This window comes from Gymnoscopelus braueri (assembly GCF_963280865.1).
Source record: "Gymnoscopelus braueri genome assembly, chromosome: 22".
NCBI classification, from domain to species: domain Eukaryota; kingdom Metazoa; phylum Chordata; class Actinopteri; order Myctophiformes; family Myctophidae; genus Gymnoscopelus; species Gymnoscopelus braueri.
Window position 1 is genome coordinate 19,582,515 of NC_137624.1, and position 21,257 is coordinate 19,603,771.

A 21,257-nucleotide genomic window follows, 5' to 3' on the forward strand; every position below is an offset into this window, starting at 1 on the left:
AATTGCGACCCGTCTAGTTTTCACTACTCTTGAGCGCTGGCAGGGCAGTGGAATTCCTTGTACATGCGCAGAGCGAGGGGTCTTCCAGGGCGTTAGAGGGAACTCACTAACGCTCTGAACCAGGGCTATGTTCTACCGTGGTTCTGGGGGCTTGAGTCAGTCACCACCTATGGTCACCACCGGTATCCTGGTCAGTGGTCACCAGCACCAGACCCCCCGAGACCAGGGCAGACAATGCAGTACTGCCCTAGTATGCGCCCCTAGATGTGGTGGGGGATGAAATGGATACAGGTCGAGTGGGCACCTAAACATTGTTGGCACCTCAATGTTACATTTTTAGAATTGTCAAAATATGTAACAATAATATAAATATAATATATGAATATGTATACAATACATATATATGTATGTATATGTTGTATGTATATGAATGTGTGTAAATGGTCAGAAATAATGTAAAGTATATATGATTTGAACATGCATGGTACATCATTATCAGATAAAATAAAAATATATATGCATTTTATATTTGGTTTTATATTTTACAAAGGAGGGGCCAAATAAATACTGTATTCAAATTATATTTAAGGCCCAATATTTCTAGAAATGCTTCAAATTGCTACAAAACCTGTGATAGACAGTTATTTTGGGGATAAACAAGAAGTTGAAGGGTAAATTGAGGTCTGATAATGATGCACCATGTATTTTCAAATCATGTATAGCCTACTTGATAGTATTTCTGACCATTTTCCAAAACATACTGTATTTTTTTACATTTTGGAAAAAAACACCCAATTTAACATTGAGGTGCCCACTAGACCCGTATCTCCTAAATTTTATCCTTCAACCTCTTTATGCACATAATGACTGGCTATCCACATGTTTTGTAGCAATTGTATAAATATTAGGCCTTAAATGTCATTTGTATTTGGCCCCATTTATAAAGTAAATGTAATTATCAAATCAAATATGGCCGGTGTGGCCTCTAGACCCAGACGCGGAAGCACTTGTGTGGACCAACAGTCGGATCAGCAAACTGCAAAGCAAATAGCACCCTGACTCTATTGTTCCCAGCCATACCATACTGCGGGCGCCCCTAACAGTCAGGATACAGACATTATATACAGTAGACACCTTTGATACATTAGCAGTCAGTAATTCTGTATCTCAGATCTTTATTCTGCTGTCCTAGCTCCTCTATCCTCACTCCTACAATGGTTATGTAAAGAAGGAAAATACATGTAGATATGTCCAAAATTCAAGAGCTGATTTGATTTGAGCACTCAAACTCACTGAAATTGGAATGTGTAACCTGTAATCCACACACACATTTTAAGTGAGAAAAGAAGAAAAAAATTGTCACAGAAAACATTCATACACGTGTAGATCAATAGTTTCACAACAATTGTTAAAGTCAACTTCAAAATGTCAATTTACACATAGAGATTAGACGTAGATTGCATTTTACGAGTGCTCAAATATAAGCTCTCGAATTTTGCAACAGATCAACGGACCCTCATATAGCCAGATGTCCTTTCTTAACCCTTGTAGGAGTGCGTGAGGATAGAGCTAGGAGAGAGCAGAATAAGGACCTGAGACACAGCCCATAATAAAGGCACATTGTGGGATTATAAATAAAAGAGTCCAAATTGAGTAACTACTGTGGCCAGTCACAAGCAAGTGAAAATGGAATAAATCAGAGTACAGCACTCTCACAATCATTTAGGAATATGTAGAAAATCTAAATTTGATTAGTATGTTAAATTAAGAACCACCATTATTACACTAAACAGAATGAGATCATTCTCAATAGGTCAGAATTAACATTATGCAGGACAATTAGACTACACACACACAACCAGGGCACAGCAAAAGTCAGAGAGAGGCTTTTAGGAGGGCATTGTATTTTAATAATAATTGCATAAGATAACCAAAATGTTGTTATACCATGTCAATGCACAAAATTGTCATTCTTGACAATAACTTGATACAGAAAAAGTCAGTGGCAAAAGAATGCTGATCTTCGAATCAGGAGGAGACCTAATCTGATCCATTACCCTCATCTTCATCATCCTGAAAAGAGAAGAAACTGTGAGAAAATATTTAAAGAGAGAAAAAAGAAAAACACCATAACTACTACAACATCGCACATACCTGTTTCTGGTCCTTATCTTCCTGCGAATGCGTAGAAGTAGCCTCAAAGTCATGGCAAGGAAGTGTGGCCATCCAGCTAACCATGGAGCCTTCCTGGCATTCCGTCTCCACAATGCTAGGATAGATGTGGTCCTCCTTGAAGGTCTTAATTGCCTCTTCCTCTTGGCTCCATTCAAGGCGCTCATGAAGGCCATCCCCTCCAAAGCGTTTGTTGTACCTGTCAAAATGTACCTTTTCCAGAACCAGGCCCAACCCAGGAGCCTTGGGAACATCAACCTTATCCTCACCCCAGCTCCGCTCCATCACATCCTCCTTTGCGTAGCCCTTGATCACAGCAATGACGAGGCCTATCATCTTGCGAATCTGATGCAGCATGAAGCTCTGGCCTCGTACCACGATCACAGTGAATTCAGCACCGCTACGGCTGAATGGCTGTCCACAGGACATCTCAGTGATGTAACGGCGGGCGCTGGGGTCTTTCGGGCCTTTCTGCGAGGTGAAATTGTGGAAGTTATGAGTGCCCTTGTAGAGTGCAAAGAGACGGTTAACCCTCTGAAGTGTCTCTGGTTCCAGGCGGAAGGCAGCAGAATTTTGGACATCATAGTCCTTCTGGGCAAATGCCACCGTGGGAAGCATGTAGGAGTATGTGCGAGCATCACAATTGTTTTTGGAATTGAAGCCCTGGGTCACTCGCTTAAATCCTGTGAAAACAAAAGTAAAAGTTCAATCTGGGAGAAATCGGAACGTACACTTTTTACCCACATAGCTCATCTCCACATTTGGCCAGTGGAGTCCAAAGTTTTAGGCAGAATTGCATAATATAGAAAATCTTGGACAAGTTAGTGATATAATTATATTTAACATATAATTAAATGAAAAGTACAAATATGGGAATGATGACTTACCAAGGACTTGAATCTGTGGTGGCAGATGCTCATTGATCTTTTTATCAATGTCTTCTTTCAACCACAGCTTGAGAGACACCACTTGGCCAGCTGCAGACACACCCTGAAAACAAATAAGAATGCTTTGTATTTGGTGTCTGTCATACTGTGTATTGAAATAAATATCATACATTAAATTAAGTAAATTTAACTTGTAAGATCTAGGGGGCCAATCCCAATACCCCCCCCCTTGCTGGCCCTACCCCTGTGATTAATTACCCAACAGACCTCAACTTTCAATAATACCGGTCAATAATGTGTGCTCATTGAAGGAAGTTTACACAATCAGTGCTGTTGAGAATGCTGCCCGTCGTGCACAGACTACAATGCTGTCCGCGTGAAGTTTGCGGAAAAGTGAGATATTTTACTAAAAAGTACAAGTTTTCTGCCACAACTTTTAAATGGATTAAATTAGGTGACAAGAGCTGACCCCAAGCCGCAACAATTAATTATTGTGTGAGTAGACACAGAGCACTATAAATTTGAATGCCGCTGCAATGACTCATGGGAGTGTTCTATGGCTTTGTATTTAATACATGAAATGTATTTAATACCACAGCCATTCTAGGGCTAGCATCATGCTTGCTCCAGAGCAAACCAATAAAATAATGAAATTCACAGCAGCAACCAAGGAACAATTTACTGGGTCTTATCCTCAACTACCCAAATGTTTCTACATTAATAAGCAAACATTTGGCAATGTTATATTGTTGCTGTCAGGCTGAAACCTTGCATTTCCAATCTCAATTTTTATTATAATGTTCTTGTAAATTAATGCTTAAGTGTCACACAAAAGTAGCAAAAGAAATAGCTGATCTACAAACTCACATGTTGCAATGCGTTGTGAGCTTGTAGATCAGGTATTTTTGCTTATTTTGTTTAAGTTAGGTGTTTAAGAGTGACTGTGGGTTTTATAAATACTAACTGGATGCAAAGGATTTGGTATAAATCTAGTTCTCTTGCATTTCCTGTGCTCTTACCTTATCTGTTCTGGCACATCTTTGGAAAGACATTTTCTTCATATCATCGCCATGGTTCTCAGGAATGCAGCCCGACTTAATAAGTGCAAGGACCAGGTCATCTTCAATAGTTCGAAACTGTATGCTCCCAGTGTTTCTCTGTAACGTTCAAAGGAGAAATGGTTTATATGCTTAGGTACTCAATGAAATCCTTTGCGTTAATTTAACTACAAAGAGTCCAAAATGTAACAAATATGACAATAGTCCATTTGGTTATACTGGGACTTTACCCTGTAGAGAGACTGATTTAACCACTTAAACCCCAGCATCCGTATTGGGGGGAAAGCTTTGTCGCCCTGTATAGAGCCCTGAGGGACTCCGGTAAACCATAATGGGGTTTAAGTGGTTAATTCACTGAAGTAATTTGGTGCCAACTTGATTAAGTTTGGGTACGTACCTGCATACCGTAGTAGCCCTTCCCAGAGTATGCCAAAAGGAGAACCACTTTCTTTTTGGGATATTTCTTCTCATCATCAGTGTTCTCCGCTTCTGCCTTGCATCTTTTGGTGGCATGCTCATTCTCAGCAGAGTCCATACTTTTTTCATGGGCTCTTTTGGGTGGTTTCATGGTCTGCGTAATTCCAGACTCCTCACTCATCATCATCCAAGGTGTGTCAGTGTTACTACAAAAGCAACCTGTGAAAAGTATGCACGCCTTCAATCACATATATGACCATTTAAAACGCTGGATGCATAGAAATGCCACATTAAGCATGCTATTTTGTAGCTCTGGTCCATACTCCCAACGCTATGGACCAGAGCTAGTCTCGATGAATTGAATACACAGCCCTGGACTTTTTGGGGTTATCCTTTAAGCATCCTGTTGTATAAATCTGTACCACTGTACCTTTTTTACAAACTGTTAATAAAGTAATCAATCAACCAATAGTTATTTTGGCAAGAGCTTGACTAGCTCTGACCCATAGTGCTAACGTTATGGACCAGAACTAGGAGACCATATTTTTCAAAATAGCTAACATCAGGAAGCATTACTATGACCAAATGGTCAGGCTATGCCTACAAACAATCACATGTATGATGCAACAGATTATCATTACGTATAGACGCATTTATTCATGCATTAATCATACTGGCTAAGTCGGCTTACCGTTGTTTTTTAAAGTCAACAGTCGTGGTTTAAATAAGGCACTTAATAGCGGTCGAAACTTGAGCATTTCTCACTAAGTCATTGCAATGACAACCATTCTCCAAACAGGCGATCTTAAAAAAACGGAAAGATGCAAAGACTGGCTTAGTTCTTTACAAAAAAAAAAGGAAACAAATAATCCTTTCCCGAAAAAACAATACATACAGCTATCAGTAAACTAAAGACGCGCAGTTGACTTATTCACACATACATCCAGGGCAAATCGGCCAAACAAACACATCGAATCGTTCTGTCTGATGCTATAAAACGCTTGCGTTAGGAAGGAACCGTATAGTATGAGGCACGGCAGGATGAACAACATACACATGGTCACAGTCAACTTTGACCTTCTTGTGCAAATATCGCGCGACTGCCTGCCCAGGCTGGTATGATGATGATCCTATGGTATGATCCAAGTGTCATTCCGAGCTGGAGACAGACACGAGTATTGGCAAGCCGTTTTCTCTCTACCGAGGTTGACCGGGTGAATCACATACTAGCGTACTACAGCATAATACGACTAAACAACAAAGCACACCTGCACGATCGGATATTCGTTATGCACTACTAGCGTACTGTGGGCAGAGCAGAGGAACTACACATACATGTTGCTGTTACCCCAGTCACGGTGTAGGCTACAGCAGTTAAAACCGTATTTATTGGACGGTTTCCACAAATAACTACATTCTACATGTGTTTATTAATAATTGACGGAGGTCTGGTCGCTGTCCGCTGATATGTTGTTGTAGTTGTTGCCATAGTTAAAAGCTTGTTGTTGCCATAGAGCATGGAGTTATTGCCAGCTACCGCATTGCATTGTGGGAGTGTCCCTAGCACATACGATGACGGTAAAGGATAATACAATGACGTCACGGTGGTATAAAGGCTAGATGGCTCAAGGGGACGGCGCAAGCGTAGCTCAACCGCGGCCATCTTGAAACAGTCATTCATAACATTATGTCAATGGGGCATATACTTTGAAATAACCATAGCGTGCTCAATTTTCATCCGATTTTCAAACGGTTTGGTGTGTTGTAAACACCAAAGATGTAGTTATTATACTGCATACTTATAATTATAATCACGTTTTTAACTAATTAATAATTTTATAATTTTATAATTTTATTACATCTTTGGTGTTTACAACACACCAAACCGTTTGAAAATCGGATGATAATTGAGCACGCTATGGTTATTTTAAAGTATATGCACCATAGACATAATGTTATGAATGACTGTTTCAAGATGGCCGCCATGTGGCAACGTCGTACTCCATTAGCCAGCAGCGCGGGTGAGTCATCTAGCCTTTATATATATCTATGGTCATGTCCGAATACACATCCTAGTGCGTTCGGAAATGCAGCACTGAGTGAGTGCACTGGCCATGGCCAATACAAACTAATAAGCGGGTGCGCTCCGATTTAACTCTATGGTGCGCTCCCGGTGGACAATTTCCGAACGCACCCCATATCAATATCATCACACATCACACACCATCCTTGTGTTTCGCTCAGTGGGCGTGTGACTGAAATATGAACTCGATTAAACCATGTGTACCCTGTCTGCAGCTAAATCATCATATAAACCTGATCTGACCTGAACTTCTGATATTAACATATACATATCTATCAGTATCATGACAAAGAAAGACGAGGTTGTTTCCTTCTGTCTGCTTATCTACATATAAAGAACATTCAAGTAAGCCACATTTTAGTCGTTGTGTGTGGGCATATAAGACTTATATACCCACAAGGACTAAAATGTGGCTTACTTGAATTACTTGCATTTATTTAGCAAGATAAAAATAAAAACGTATAAAACATAACTTTTCTGCTGGTTCCATATTCAACACCACAGTGCGAAATCTAAATCTATTTTGTGGAAATGTAACATATATATCCCTTTTTCTGTGGTGGCAATCTTCATTGATGGTGGCAAGTTCATCTTCTGAGATGGAAGGTCTTGCAGATCTCTCACTACTCCCCTTGGTCTTTTCAACATCTTCCTGGACACTGTATGAAATGGATATAACATTTTGTACTTACATGCAAAAGTTTGTGAAGTTAGTATTTGTTAAAATATTGAAATCAGACAACAGACAAATGCATGAATGAAACATGAAAGGCAATGAATATAGTACTTATAAGTAGTCATAACAGCATTCAGAAATCTGCATGTAACTGCAGCAACTATAGGTTTATGAATATGCATTCTTGTCAATAAATATGTCAATCATTTAAAAAGCAGCCATTTGAGACTGCCTCATTGAGTTGACGTTTCTGTAGTGTGTAACAAACGATGTCTTGTTTCTGATTTGGCTATTAACTTTCAGTGTAAAAACTACAGCACATAACATACGCTTTAGAAATGCATCATACAGTTCCAATGTTGTCATAATGCCTTGGAGTCTATCCTCCGTGTTGTTGTTGATGTTTTTTTCACCTAACAGTAACATTTAAATAGCAAATCCTGAATGGAGATTATGTTATTTTTAATGGATGGTCTCGCAAGCAGCTATTAATTAATAACTTCAAAAGTTTTGAATGTATTAATCTTATTAACCTTGTTCCCAGCCCTTTTCTCATTGATAGCAAGTCATAGCAAATGTGTGACTGTATCCCTTGTCAATGGCAAAATATAAATAAAGGCACGTGTAAACAGAGCTCAGCTACGTCACCTTGCAACAACAACACTGTGTCGCTTGATTGATTAAATACTTTATTAATTGTTTCCATTGGGGTCCTGTGTACTCAAATTCATCGAAGCATTTAATGACAGACATATATATGTCGCACTACGAGTTAGAATAAAAGTTGGACATTCCAAACGATTATTATACCAAAAGAAACGAAACGATTACACCAATTTAAACCAATTCTAAACAAGGGGAATCATTTTGGAGGTACACGGCACGGGAGGTTCCGGTCACTGGTTCCGGCCACTTGATGACGTAAAGTTATTTCCGTGCAGACCGGATCAGAACCCCGAAAATGGTATTGATCCCAGGCCACGCGAGACTACGAGACAACCAATGAGCAGATTCCACATGCGGACACCGAGCAGTGCTTTAGACGCACGCGAGAGGTGCAGCGGGCATACGATTGGTGTCGATGATGATGATGAAGACACACTGACTGCTGGTGATCCCGCATATACATACACGCACAGCAGCCTGAACAGAGTGACAGCCTGCAACTTAAAGCACGCACATCGTCTAAAATAAGATTCACTAAGTGAACGTCGCTCTCGCTGGAATATCGGAAGAAGAATACACGTTTTAGTGTTGGCGAGATACGAGGTATTCGTCTGAAGTTTTGCGGTGAAGCGCGAGCGCAATATCGGAACGCGGACCCGGCGAAATCTCGATAGCAACGGCTGAGAACTCAGCTAGCTTGCTAGCCGTTAGCATTCACGCCGCTATACTTCATCATCACTCTTGTGTCATTCAGCAGAACCTGCCCTGGCTGTGCCACACAATACCTGGCAACGTGTTGTCCCGGGTCTCGTCAAAAAAAGACTCGCCAGTTGTGTCATTCACCATTGCCATAGAAGATTAAAAGTGTCAGTTTAGGTTAGAAGAAGGAGTTTGAAAGAGTAGGGGAGAGAGGGAGAGAAAGTGGTGTCCTCAAGTGGCCATTCAACCATGGACAAGGCACACACAAAGACGGTGGAAGAAGTTTATGGCTTTTTCAACGTGAACGAAAGCACCGGCCTGGGGTTAGACCAGGTGAAGAAGCAACGAGAGAGATACGGACTTAACGGTAAGACGAGACTCAAATATGTTGCATTATGTTTTAGGTACTTTTCTGTAGTTGTCAATCCATGGCCTGTTGCCCATGGTTGTTTGGCCTTAAGCCCGTCACCGTGTAACGGACATGCTGATAGAAAGACCGAGACGTTTGATCAGTGTTGCCAGGTTTTGAGAGAGAAACAAGCAACCAGGTCTAGGATAACAAGCCCAAAAGAAGCAACTTGAAGCCTTAAAAAAAATCACCTTTCAGGAGGCCAAAAGAGGAGGTAGTACCATTTTCCCGTTAGACAGCAGACCCTCCCCCCCCTGTTCTTGTACATATTTTTTTTTCAACTATTTTTTATTTATTTTTGTTGTACAAGATGGTGTTATTTTTTTTTTGCTGTTTATTTTGTAATGATATTTGAACTTTGGTGCCACTATATATGCCTATGAATTGAATACCAAGGCCCTCATTTGAAACAAGTCCGCAAGGACTTTTATGAACGGACCTGTTAGACAAAGTATTTTAAATGTAACTGTGCTGTTTTACATTTTTTGCCTAATAAAATATTCAATCAATCAATCAATGAGAGCACTATTTGAAAAATGGCCGATTGTAGATCTGCTATTTTCAAAAACCATTTAAATTTTTTTGATTACATTTATAATTAAAGCATTTGCATTTGCCCAAATACGCAATTACACAATTACACTTTAGTAACGAGCCCCAAAAAACCGCAATACGCAACAACCAATTTTTACAGAAACTTTACAGAAAAAGAAGCCCAAAGTCGCTTTTAATAAGCCGACATGGCAACACAGATTCTGATAGAAAGACATTTGATATATGACGTCACCACCTGTATGTAGAAACACCGAGGACGACTTTTGGCCAAATATGACACATGGCCAGTGGTGGAAAAAGCACTATTTTTGTAATACTTTTTTTTAACTAAAAGTATCAATAATAGAATGTAGAAATACTCTGTCACAAGTAAAAGTCCGGAATTCAAAATTTACTTGAGTAAAATTACAAAAGTACTGGTATCAAAATGTACTTAAATACCAAAGTAGAAAGTATCCTACTCATTATGAAGAATGTACCAATTTCACAAGTTTTCAAATTGTAAAAAAAAAAATGCAGATCTACAAGCTCACAATGCTAGCATCGTGAGCTTGTAGATAGGCTATTTTCAAATGGCCGAAATGTATGTAGGGTTTAAGTGGTTAATGTATGTTTTGTGATAATAATCAAAATCTACAAAGTAACTAGTAACTAAAGTTTTAAAATAATTGTTGTGGAGTAAAAGTACAACATATGCCTCAGTCAGCCTCTGAGATGTAGTGGAGTAGAAGTAAAAATGCTGAAAACTGTAAATACCCCAGTAAAGTAAAAATACCTCAAAATTGTACTTGAATAAATGTAATGAGTTACTTTACACCTCTGCACCATGGCATGCCAAATCAAACTTTGTGTCCGGGGTCCGCACAAGCTTACTTTTCACACACATTTAAAGTTAAAATTAAACCTATATATTCCAACAGTAGTAATTGGAATTACGAAAACCATGTATCATCATCACTTCCAATTTCACTTGTTTTTCCTATATCGTATAATACTAGTTCTCTTTCCTGGTTGGATCAAATTTGTATACCGACTTGAAAATGTGTTTTCTGTTTACTAAAGAGCTGGAGAGTTCTGTGTTATTGAACAAGCACTCTATAGCGATGTAGAGCTATTTTAACACTTATTTTAACCACAAATTATGTGTATATTGTTTTTTGGAGAGTGCAGTCCCTTCCTAAACTCTACAGTGGAAGGTGAAACTGTGTGAGTGTGTGTAAATATATATAGAGATTGATTGATTTGAATACTTTATTTAGAAAATACATGGAAACAGTACATGGAAGTACAATTCACAATACAAGGTCCTCTAAACTGGATCGCTCATAAAAGCACAATGGCTTCTTTAAAATGAGATCCCCACGCACTCAAATCATGATGACATTTAAGAAAACAGACAAATATACACTTCTATGCAGAACGTCATACAATCAGCTTACAGGTTACTGGTATGAAAAACAAACAAGAAATATGTACAATAGACAGTTCGAGGAGGGGGGGGGGGGCGTAGGTTAAGACTTTGACAGGGACCAGTTTGCACTCCTTTACTCCGAGAGAGAGAGTCAGCTGAAGTGGACTTCGCCACAGTGCCTCGCTCACTCAGCGGTGCCTCTTGTGGCTCAAGTCTGCTTCAAACGGCGCGCCTCCGCCGTTGTAACTGCTCTTTGCTTAACGTCTACTTCCTAACTTAATGTCAGGGGCTGTAGTCTGTTCTCACCAAGCAGGGCAGTGCGTACCGCAACGGCAGGGCAAGCGTTCCGCACTGGCGGGGCAAGTGGTCCGCCGCCGGGCGCGCGAGTTCCACTCAAGCGGGGTGATTGGTCCGCTGCTGGGGGCAAGCTGTCCGCTCAAAAAATGGGGGCGAGCATTACATGCATTCCGTGATTTGGGGCCAGCATTCCGGACACACACACACTATTTAAGGCATAATGGTGGAGTTATATTTTGACATGATGTGTTTATTCCTCTCTCCTTTTGTCTGTGGTGTCTTTCGGATGGATTGCAGAATTACCAGCTGAGGAGGGTAAGTGAATAACGACATAATTTTGGAAGTCTTCTGTCTACATTTTGAGTTAAATCTTAACCACATGAACCCTATGGTCCCTTTTCTGGGCCTGTCATAATAGGTGAACATTCAGCACAAATAAAAGATCTGCAAGATCACAACGGCGGGTTGCGCTGCAAAGCGTTGTGAGATTGTAGAACGTCTTTTGGAGAAGAGATGTATTTGGTGTATAGAGAAAAAAGGAGGGGGGCAAGTACAGACCCCCCCCGGGGGACCCAGGTCAACCAAGAATATAGGGTTTAAGTGGTTTAGTTGTTTTCTAAAAGAATACATGTGCATGTTCTGAGTACAGTAAATCTCTATTCTTCAGGTAAATCTCTCTGGGAACTGGTGATTGAACAGTTTGAAGATTTACTTGTGAGAATCCTTCTTCTTGCTGCCTGCATATCCTTTGTGAGTATTAAGACTGTTTGCAATGCTATACTTGTTTATTATGGAGTGAATATTTATTAAGAAATGTGACTGGCACTGACTGGCAAACTGTATACAACATAGGGATGCAACAGTTCCGATAGCCCACGGTTCAGTTCATACCTCGTTTTTTTGGTTCACAACATTTAAAAAAAAAAAGAAATCTTGAACATGTTTTGTGTGTGTGTAAGAACAAGAAAAATGCAAATATTCCCAAAATAATCCCTTTATTTAGTTTATGCCTGAGCCCCGTTTATGTCCATATATGGAGTTCCGTGTTACTAGCCATGCCTCAATATGGAGCCCAGGCTAGTCTATAATGTCAGTGCTATGACATCATATTGATGGCATTAGGGTACTCCATAAATGGGAATTTGCTAAAAAATATATACGAATGTGGACAATCGTCAATCCGACTGACTTCCCACTTGGCACATCACTCCCTCGGGTCCTCAGCGATACGCACGCCAAGTTTGAAGTCGTTTGGTCAAACGGGTCTCGAGATATGCGGCAGCGGGACCAACTAATTTCTTAATTCCCTTTTGTGTGCAGGTGCTGGCCTGGTTTGAAGAGGGAGAGGGGACCATCACAGCATTTGTAGAGCCTTTTGTTATCCTACTGATTCTCATAGCGAATGCCATTGTGGGAGTTTGGCAGGTAAAAGCACTAAACTAAGCTAAATTCCTTTTTTAAAGATACATGATGGTTAAGGGTGGTACCACTTGAATTATTAAATTCTAATCAACTGTGCCACATAGCAATATATCTCGCCATTGGACTAGTTATATCATGACAAGGTAACTAGTACTAAACAACCTCTAACCAAAGTGTACTATTCCGGAAAATTTACCAAACTCTACTGATCATTTCAACTTTTCTGCTCACTATGAAAAACGTCTGCATCGACGACATGTTATTCATGTGCATTAATTGCATGGTGAATCTCTACTTGTCATTTGTAGCAAACTCTAAATATGTGGTCTACTTTTGCGCTGATTGGTCCAGTGGTTTGCAAGATTAGCTTTGCAACATAATCTCCACCGCCTGGTCTTCCACCCCCAACACCCTAAGCCCTAACTGATAGGAGCCACCCTAGACGTAGAATTTGCAAGCGCAGCGGCAAGAATTGACCTCCCTGACTAGCTTCCCTCCCCCAAACACAGACAATTATATTCGCGTAGACACTCTGCAAGCTGGATGCACCATGGTGGATTTGAAACCAGTATATTCCATGATGGTGGGCATGTAGTTTACCCCCATAGATATATAAACGTAGATACCTCATTGGCTACTGCAGTTCATTGGAGCAATTCGTCATCGTGGGCGCCATTATTTTGTTGGGAAAGCTGTGTCTCCTAATGCTTTTAAATTATGCTCCTCGTATATCTATTGAAACAGGAGGTCTCTCTGTGATTCAAATATTCATAACTCGCTGAATTCTCAACAGATTGTCACACGGTTTGGTTTGTTAAAAATGGCATGTGATTATATACTCTATATGATATGTGGTTAAATAAAAAAATCATACCAAAACACCTTACATAGATAGTAACAGGAAAGCTTATTAAACAGAATTTTCTTTAGTCTCATGTACTTATATACAACTCCGGCATATTTCTTGCTGTGGAGTTATACGGCAAGCTTCCCTACATAATATGATGTGCAGCCCCACTGGCCAATGAGGCGTCTACCTATTCATGTCTATGGTTTACCCCTGTGCCATACCTTGTTCAACTTTTGTTTCCTACCAGGAGCGAAATGCAGAGGATGCTATTGAAGCACTCAAGGAGTATGAGCCAGAGATTGCGAAAGTGTTCCGCCAGGACAGAAAGAGTGTCCAGAGGATCAAAGCAAGGGACCTTGTGCCTGGAGACATCGTGGAGGTGGCTGGTAAGATGCGTGATTGGGGAAAAAAAGATGAACCGATGAACAAATTGACAAGTAAATAGAAAAAATGTTGTTGCAGTATTCCTGAGTTTTAATACAGTGTGGTCTGTTCTCTGATAGACAGGGAGAAACATTTTCTGTGATAAGTAGAGAAATGAGGGAAGAGGGGGTGGTACTTGGTTGGACGCTAGTGCACTAGTGTTAAAGTTGAGGTTTTCTCAACTTTGAAGTTGAGAAAGCAGCAGTTACTAGCACCCAGCGTCATGATGAATTGAGTGTAACATTAACATCAGTGTAAAGAAGATATTAACTCTGAAGAAGACGCAGTATTGTCAAAATGTTAATTTTCCTTTGTGCTTCAGTGGGATGAGCAGGGCTTGAAATTAATGTTACAAAAATGCGTGGGAATTCCCCTCTTTATACTTCATGGGATTTATACACTTAATCTTTTAAATATATATGTACACATTTAGATTATTTTACCACCCTTTTTCTTCCAATTTAGTTGTTATGCTAATTAAGTCCTCACATATTTTGGATATGTGGCTCCATCCTGCTCCTCTTGTTCAACACTGACTGGGGCCGCACTGTAGGAGTACATGCAGTAACAAAATCACTCTCCCCGCCCGGCTTCACTCCCCCAAACACGGCCAATTGTGGCTGTATAGACCAGGGGCTCTCGCATTTTTAAATGCAACTGAAGTGTTTCTGTACACACATTCGTAAACTGAGGCAGATTTAGCCTAAATCTGTTGAACAATTGTCAAAAGGAACACGCCTAGGTTTAAAGGCCTCACCCCTCAAATGACTTTTCTTCTCATTTATTAACTCTGTGAGTTTTTGACTATGCATTGTTAGTCCCCACAATATGTGATTCAAATTTGGGGTTGATTGGACAATGCTTTTATGTAACGATTTATCGTAAATCGATTTAAATCGATTGAAGCGGGTGACGATTTAAATCGATTTAATAAAAAATGAATCTCGATGTGAAAAATAGCCAGAAGAAACATTTGGACAGGTGGAAAACTTTAGTTAAACTTTCAGAGTGACACATTACTTTACCTGGTTTACATCTTCTGTTAGTTGTACTTGAATGTTGACATGAAATAATAATTCAGTTTAGTGTTTCATTAGCACGAGCGTGAAAAAATCAAAACACAGCGTGTAGTGACGCAGCTGGTAAACACTGACACGTTGAAAGGCTAGGATCATAATACCAAGGATTCAACAGTGATGTCACTTTGCAACCCGGAAGTAGCACGGAAGTACGCCATTATGTTCAAAGCTGGTTATAAAGGTTACACCAAGGATTCGTCAGTGATGTCACTGACATGTGCAAAAGAAAATGCAGGATCTTTGTAAGAGAATTGTTAAAGAGTTTTCAGTCATTTGCTACTGTATTGAAAAGAGGATAAGAGATAGCAAATAGGCCCCTCTTGCAAACTTTAGAAGCCAGTTATAGTCTATCGGAATTTTTATTATACAAAAATTGGTATGATGCATGTTCGTCATATGAGTCCAGAGATAATTTGTAGTGATTTGTGTGAGGCCGGTTTAAAAAATGTGGTGTGGAGTGTTTTCCTTGGCCTACTGGCAGTGTGCGTAGACGCTGATTGGTTAATGATTTTCTGAGATTAGCCACGTACAGACAGACAGGCAGACAGACACACACACAGACACTGAAGGGGACGAAAAAATCATCTCTACCTTCCGGCCTAGTGGAGATAATAAAACCACCAGATTCAATAGCCTAGGGTACCTATGCACCTGTGCTTGGTCCCCTAATAAGAAAACATTTCTCCCTGTTTCTTCCTTGAAATCACCTGTCCTTTCCTGTTGTCTTTCGTTCCAACATCTACTGTTGAGAGTGAACTAGTTTAGATAAGTAGGCAATTCAATGTTTTTTTCCCACTTACAGGGAAACAAAATGATTAAATCTTATATTGGAGCTGGTGCAGTACTGGGGTCTAACCCTCTTTGCAGTGGTAACATCACCCTGCAAAGCAAAACCAATCCACAGCTTTGTAGAAGGTCGGCTGTGAAATTACACAGTGGGTGTTAGTGACTGCTGTTTCTCAAGTAGAGTTGCCTCCTCTTTTATATTATGCCATTGTAATCAAGAGATTAATGGGACTGACTGAATGGTGAGGTGATAAAGAGAAATATGTATTCTGTTTCCTGGCTGCTCTCCTTTCCTTTCTTTTTTTACAATCCATGTTTTCAAATCCCCCCACTCCAGCAGCGTATGTTCTACAACTGATCAAAATAGTTTTCCCATTTTTGGATGTGTTCTCAGGTCTCATCTAATCCCCCTCTCCCCTCTTCCTTCCCCCTTTTCTTCCTCTTCACAGAGAAGGGCAATGTGGCGGACCGGGGGGGGTTGGGGGGGCGGGGGAGATTAGTTTACATGTCTGTCACCAATCTCTACGCTCTCTGCGTAGGTATCTGTTTGAAGCCGGTTCATAGCTTTATGTTTCAACCTTCACTTTTCTTCCTGACCTATGTATTTCATTTGTCGCAGTATTTGTGTTTCCTATTTATTTCTATGGTGATTCACAAAAGGTCACAAAAGGTCAAACAACTAACACTGGCTTCTCTGCAGATGCATAGTCGGCACCGATTTCTTAGTTTAATTTTAAAATGTAGACTCAAGATAATAGGAGAAAACTAAAAAATAGAAGCAATGTTTTTATTTCATTACCTTTCAATACATTCCAAGAAGTAATTTCCCCAGTTTGCTATTGTCATTCAACATAGTTGTGGTTTGATTGCCTCTGAATGTCTGTTCAGGTATGATTGATGAAAAGTGAAGTCATTCAACCAAAGCAAAATATCACTTTAGAGGTGAGGATCCACTTGAATACAGAGCTAATACTACCTCTGAAATATTACTTTGCTTCCAGTGAAGCCATTCAGCTGCAATGTTGCTCTATCATTCCATTCATCTTCCCAGACTGGATGCAAATTGCATTTGAAAACCTGCACTGGACTCTTTAAGTCAGGCCACAGTCAGGCCTCTCTCTCAAGCTAATAAATGTCAGTGGCTTTAATAGCCCCTCCTGCTTGTCCACTTTGTGCAGCACAAAGATTTGTTTGGAAATTGAGGGGATGTTTACATTTAACATTTGTTTTACTAGGAATTACCAAAGCCTTCTGTTAGTGGAAAGAATGAGCCGCAATCTATTCCTGTGCAGGAGCTGAGTGGAACATTAATAATTCTTGATGCATGACTCTTTCAGCAGCTCCACGGCAAATAAGTTAGTCTTTGATTATTTTATTGCTCTCAAGAACTATGAGTTGGATTAACTTTTTCTTCTTCAAAGTCTTAAGTAAAGATGTGTGAGTGTGTGTATTTTAGGTGCCCACAGTTATGTCTTCCACCTTTTGTCAACGTAGAGATAAAAGGATGGTCCAACATTCTCTCTTTTATGACATTTTGCATAGTCTCATATTCACAGGCCCAATAGAGATGTATAACCATAATTCAGTTACAGAAGTATCCACTCCTCTGCAATCAACTTGACTGACAGACCCCTTTTATATGGTCAAATGATACTTAGTCATCTCCCCTTCTTTGTGTTTATGTCTACAGTTGGTGATAAAGTGCCTGCAGACATTCGACTTACATCTATAAAGTCTACAACACTACGGGTGGACCAATCAATTCTCACAGGTAAAGACTTCAAATCTGTTTACTTATTGGCCCTAACACAGTCTGACTGTGTAAGAGACAGTCTGGCGGTTCTTGTATACTTTTAGAAATATTTTACTTGAATCTATATTATAACAATCTGTGTGTGTGTGTGTGTGTCTGTCACACTGTCCCGGGCATAAACCGTCCGACCGAATTATGACGGTGTGCATGTCTTCTTGACATGTGCACGGCGTGCTACAGGACTGTAGTTTTCCTCAAGTTGCTGCAGTTGACAACTTGTGAGTGGGTTTGTGATTTTGAGAAACAAAAAAAAACATTGCAGTGCAAAAGTTCTCCTCTGAGCACAGATCTCCGCCAGGTCAGGTAGGTTAATGTGGGCCAGCAATGTCGGAATTCAGTCATGACTATAGACATAATATATACCGATTTGGGTGATGTTTGGACAAAATTTGTAGGAGAAAAAAAAGTGTTTTGCAATATTCTGCCTCCTGGTGGCGCTATAATAGGCCAATGTGATGAGGGTGGCATTTCTACCTCAAAACGAGCCACTCCTGCAAACTTTAGATGCCAATCTTAGGCAATCAGGATGGAATATGAAAAATCTGACAGATCCGTGTTGATCACATGACTATAGAGATAATGTGTACAAATTTGCATGATGTTTGGACAAAATCTGTAGGAGTAATATGACTTTTATTTGTTGCAAAAATCTGCCTCCTGGTGGCACTATAAAAGGCTAATGTGAAAAATGCAGGGCAGAGGTTTCTACCTGGCCTCTAGGGAGTGTGCGTGATCGGTCCAGTTACAGGTAGAAAAGTAAATCGGCCTGTTATAGCGCCACCATGAGGCCGATTTGAACAATGTAGGGTGGCATTCCAAGAAACACCTTCTCCTCGTAGCATTTGAATAGTCGCCATGCATATTCATAACATAGATTGTAATTGGACATTGGAGGAAGTCTCAAAGAGTGTATAATGCAGGGGGACTGGGGTTTGTGGATCTCGTCATGCACTACTGCCTTAATTGGTAGCAAATTCCAGGAGATATTTTAGTGTTTCAGCTGTTTTTCTCCTCTCTTCTTCTTCCCCATTCATGGCCATGAAGTCTGTCAAAGGCTCCTTCGCAGTCCAGCACATACATCGCACAGCTGATTACCCACAAGCTCTCTTGCCCTCTCTCACTCTCTTATTACTTTTTTCTTTCTTAAACATACACCCTTAACATACACACAAATGCAGTGGGGTCATGGGACAGTGAGAAGTCAGTAGTGACGCAGTTTGGTCATTAACAGTAGGGCTGAACAATTGGGGGAAAGTATCAAATTGTGATTACATTTTTCGGACTAATGTTTTAAAAAGAAGAGGAGATACGAGCGCTCAAAAAGTGGTGGAGAGGATATAGAGTTAAAACAGACTTTAATATATAAAGAATGGCAACATATTTTGAGTGGTTAAGGTCTTCATCAGGGCGAAAACTGCAATCTGTTTTTACTGTTAACAGTATACAAACACTAGACTGTCAACATACATTTATATTTAAAGGACTATAGGTGTTATTGCATATTTAGCCCAATGAATACGATTTGCATACTTCATGGAATGTCAAGAAAATTGTCAGCGGCAATGTAAAGTGTACTGTATATGACTTCTAGACAACATGACTTTTTTTGCCGTCTTGTGTAATTATGATTTTATTGCTTTATTCTTCAGGAGAGTCGGTATCTGTGATCAAACACACAGACCCCGTGCCAGACCCCCGCGCCGTCAACCAGGACAAGAAGAACATGCTCTTCTCTGTGAGTCCTATCCTCGTTTTCTTATGTTACTTTATAGATTTAATGCACACACTGATCTTATAGTCCAAGTTTGCTGCCCTCTTGACATTCCACAGGGCACCAACATCGCAGCAGGAAGAGCTGTAGGTGTTGTGATGGCCACAGGGGTCAACACGGAGATAGGAAAGATCCGTGATGAGATGGCATCCACCGAACAGGAGCGCACGCCCCTGCAGCAAAAACTGGATGAGTTTGGAGAGCAGCTTTCTAAGGTTTGTTTTTTATTTATTTTGTATTGTGTGCACCATATCTTTTGACTGAAATGTGATGCTATATGAATTAAACCTGCACTCAGGTGTGAACAACATTTGATCCTAATGTGCTGCAATCTACTTAAAGGTTATTTCACTGATCTGCATTGCTGTGTGGATCATAAACATCGGCCATTTCAACGATCCTGTCCATGGTGGCTCCTGGATACGCGGAGCTGTCTACTACTTCAAGATCGCTGTGGCTTTGGCAGTGGCTGCCATCCCGGAGGGTAAGCTGGAGAGCCGACCAGATATGTCACTCTAAAACAAACTTCCAACTACTAATAACTATGGTAAAGAGATCAAACTTAGGTGATCAATACAGTTCATAAGCGAATCGTTAAAACACAAACAACTTTCTTAGCCCTAGTAATGTAGACAACGGGATACAACTTAGATTTTCATCAAAATGTGGTGTCCTCTGAAGTTTTAATCTGTGAATATATTTTCTGAATCTCTCTCCAAGCTCCTTTGGGGAGGCTCGACTCTCCTTGCCAATAGAATACGCCCACTGGCTCCATGTAATTTCACCGGTTCTGCCCCTCTCTGCATCTCCCTATGTATCTATAATTGGGTCCCTCTTTGTCTTTTAATGTCCACGTTTCCATTCTCCAGGTCTGCCTGCTGTCATCACCACCTGCCTTGCTTTGGGAACACGCCGCATGGCCAAGAAGCACGCCATCGTCCGCAGCTTGCCCTCTGTGGAGACTTTGGGCTGTACTTCCGTCATCTGCTCTGACAAGACCGGCACGCTGACCACCAATCAAATGTCTGTCTGCAGGGTAAGAGAGGAATAGACCATGACAGGGGGGGTGTTTGAAAGAAAACTTTGCTCTCAACTTCTGAGAAAGGCATTGGTAGTGGGGTTTTGGATGGTGACAGAGAGGGATATATTGACAATATTCAGTAATCACACAGTGGCCAGCCATTTTGCGCTTACATCATATAATGTATTTAATGTTTAATGTTAAGAGCACAATGGCTGCCATTTCAATATGAGTAAGGAGGATATCTTCAGCCATACCTTGACCATCTAGTCTAGTGATCAACACACATTACCAAACAGGCAGACATACTGTATATACTGTATGTAGCTGAATGAATGGGTTTTACTTCTGGCAAAAATAGAAAGCTCAGAGTGGTGTTGATAATTGTGTATTTAGCGTTAAATTCAGCATACATTTTCTGTGATGTTGCCTCCATATTGGTTGGGTTAAAATACCTAATTAATTTTCACCTCAAACAGCGAGTTATGAGCACTCCCTCATAACATGGTGAACACAATGGTGGTGATCATTAGAATGTAACTGGTCATAAATACATCATTCTACACCAGTGGTCTTCAAACTTATTGCACACCAGTGGGCAAGTCTAAATCTCATTACCGGGTGAGCCACCAGGGCACCCAGGTGTGCAATGATTGCACACCTGGGTGCTCTGGTGGCTCACCTGGTAGAGTGCATACCATTGAGTGGTCGCTCAGTCCTTGCGCAGCCGACCCAGGTTGGAATCCGACCTTTTGCTGCATG

At 40.5% G+C, this 21,257-nt stretch overlaps 2 protein-coding genes across 5 annotated transcripts in view; one reads left to right on the forward strand and one right to left on the reverse strand.

Annotated features, from left to right (window-relative positions):
* Nucleotides 1–1,887: 1,887 nt before the first annotated feature.
* On the reverse strand, nt 1,888–6,100 carry pus1 (pseudouridine synthase 1). Of its 3 annotated transcripts, XM_080419476.1 has the most exons (7): nt 5,870–6,100; nt 5,226–5,338; nt 4,515–4,753; nt 4,079–4,216; nt 3,060–3,162; nt 2,155–2,855; nt 1,888–2,073 (listed from the first exon to the last, which is right to left on the reverse strand). In XM_080419476.1, the coding sequence occupies exons 2-7, from the start codon at nt 5,290–5,292 to the stop codon at nt 2,041–2,043; spliced, it is 1,281 nt and encodes a 426-aa protein (XP_080275602.1). In that variant the 5' UTR covers nt 5,293–5,338; nt 5,870–6,100; the 3' UTR covers nt 1,888–2,040. The 3 variants fall into 3 exon arrangements, with proteins under 3 accessions (XP_080275602.1, XP_080275603.1, XP_080275601.1); XM_080419477.1 differs by lacking the exon at nt 5,226–5,338; XM_080419475.1 differs by lacking the exon at nt 5,870–6,100 and having other exon boundaries at nt 5,226–5,835.
* A 2,224-nt stretch (nt 6,101–8,324) lies between these two features.
* Nucleotides 8,325–21,257, forward strand: part of LOC308078778 (sarcoplasmic/endoplasmic reticulum calcium ATPase 2) — a 32,106-nt gene continuing 19,173 nt past the window's right edge. Inside the window, exons 1-10 of one of the 2 annotated variants that reach the window (XM_080420129.1) lie at nt 8,325–9,025; nt 11,628–11,645; nt 11,998–12,080; nt 12,651–12,755; nt 13,850–13,988; nt 17,581–17,661; nt 19,353–19,438; nt 19,534–19,689; nt 19,817–19,958; nt 20,344–20,510. In XM_080420129.1, the coding sequence (XP_080276255.1) occupies nt 8,908–9,025; nt 11,628–11,645; nt 11,998–12,080; nt 12,651–12,755; nt 13,850–13,988; nt 17,581–17,661; nt 19,353–19,438; nt 19,534–19,689; nt 19,817–19,958; nt 20,344–20,510 (1,095 nt within the window). In that variant the 5' untranslated portion in view covers nt 8,325–8,907. Of the gene's footprint in view, nt 9,026–11,627; nt 11,646–11,979; nt 12,081–12,650; nt 12,756–13,849; nt 13,989–17,580; nt 17,662–19,352; nt 19,439–19,533; nt 19,690–19,816; nt 19,959–20,343; nt 20,511–21,257 lie in introns of both variants that reach the window. The other variant, XM_080420128.1, reaches the window with a different exon arrangement.

What these genes read in the sequence shown, in the direction of transcription:
- pus1 (XM_080419476.1), bottom strand. Translation starts at nt 5,292, where the DNA reads ATGCTCAAGTTTCGACCGCTATTAAGTGCCTTATTTAAACCACGACTG. An exon ending in GATGTGCCAGAACAGATAAG is followed by an intron (nt 3,163 to 4,078) that starts GTAAGAGCACAG and finishes ATTTGTTTTCAG; the next exon opens with GGTGTGTCTGCAGCTGGCCA. An exon ending in AAGATAAGGACCAGAAACAG is followed by an intron (nt 2,074 to 2,154) that starts GTATGTGCGATG and finishes TTCTCTTTTCAG; the next exon opens with GATGATGAAGATGAGGGTAA.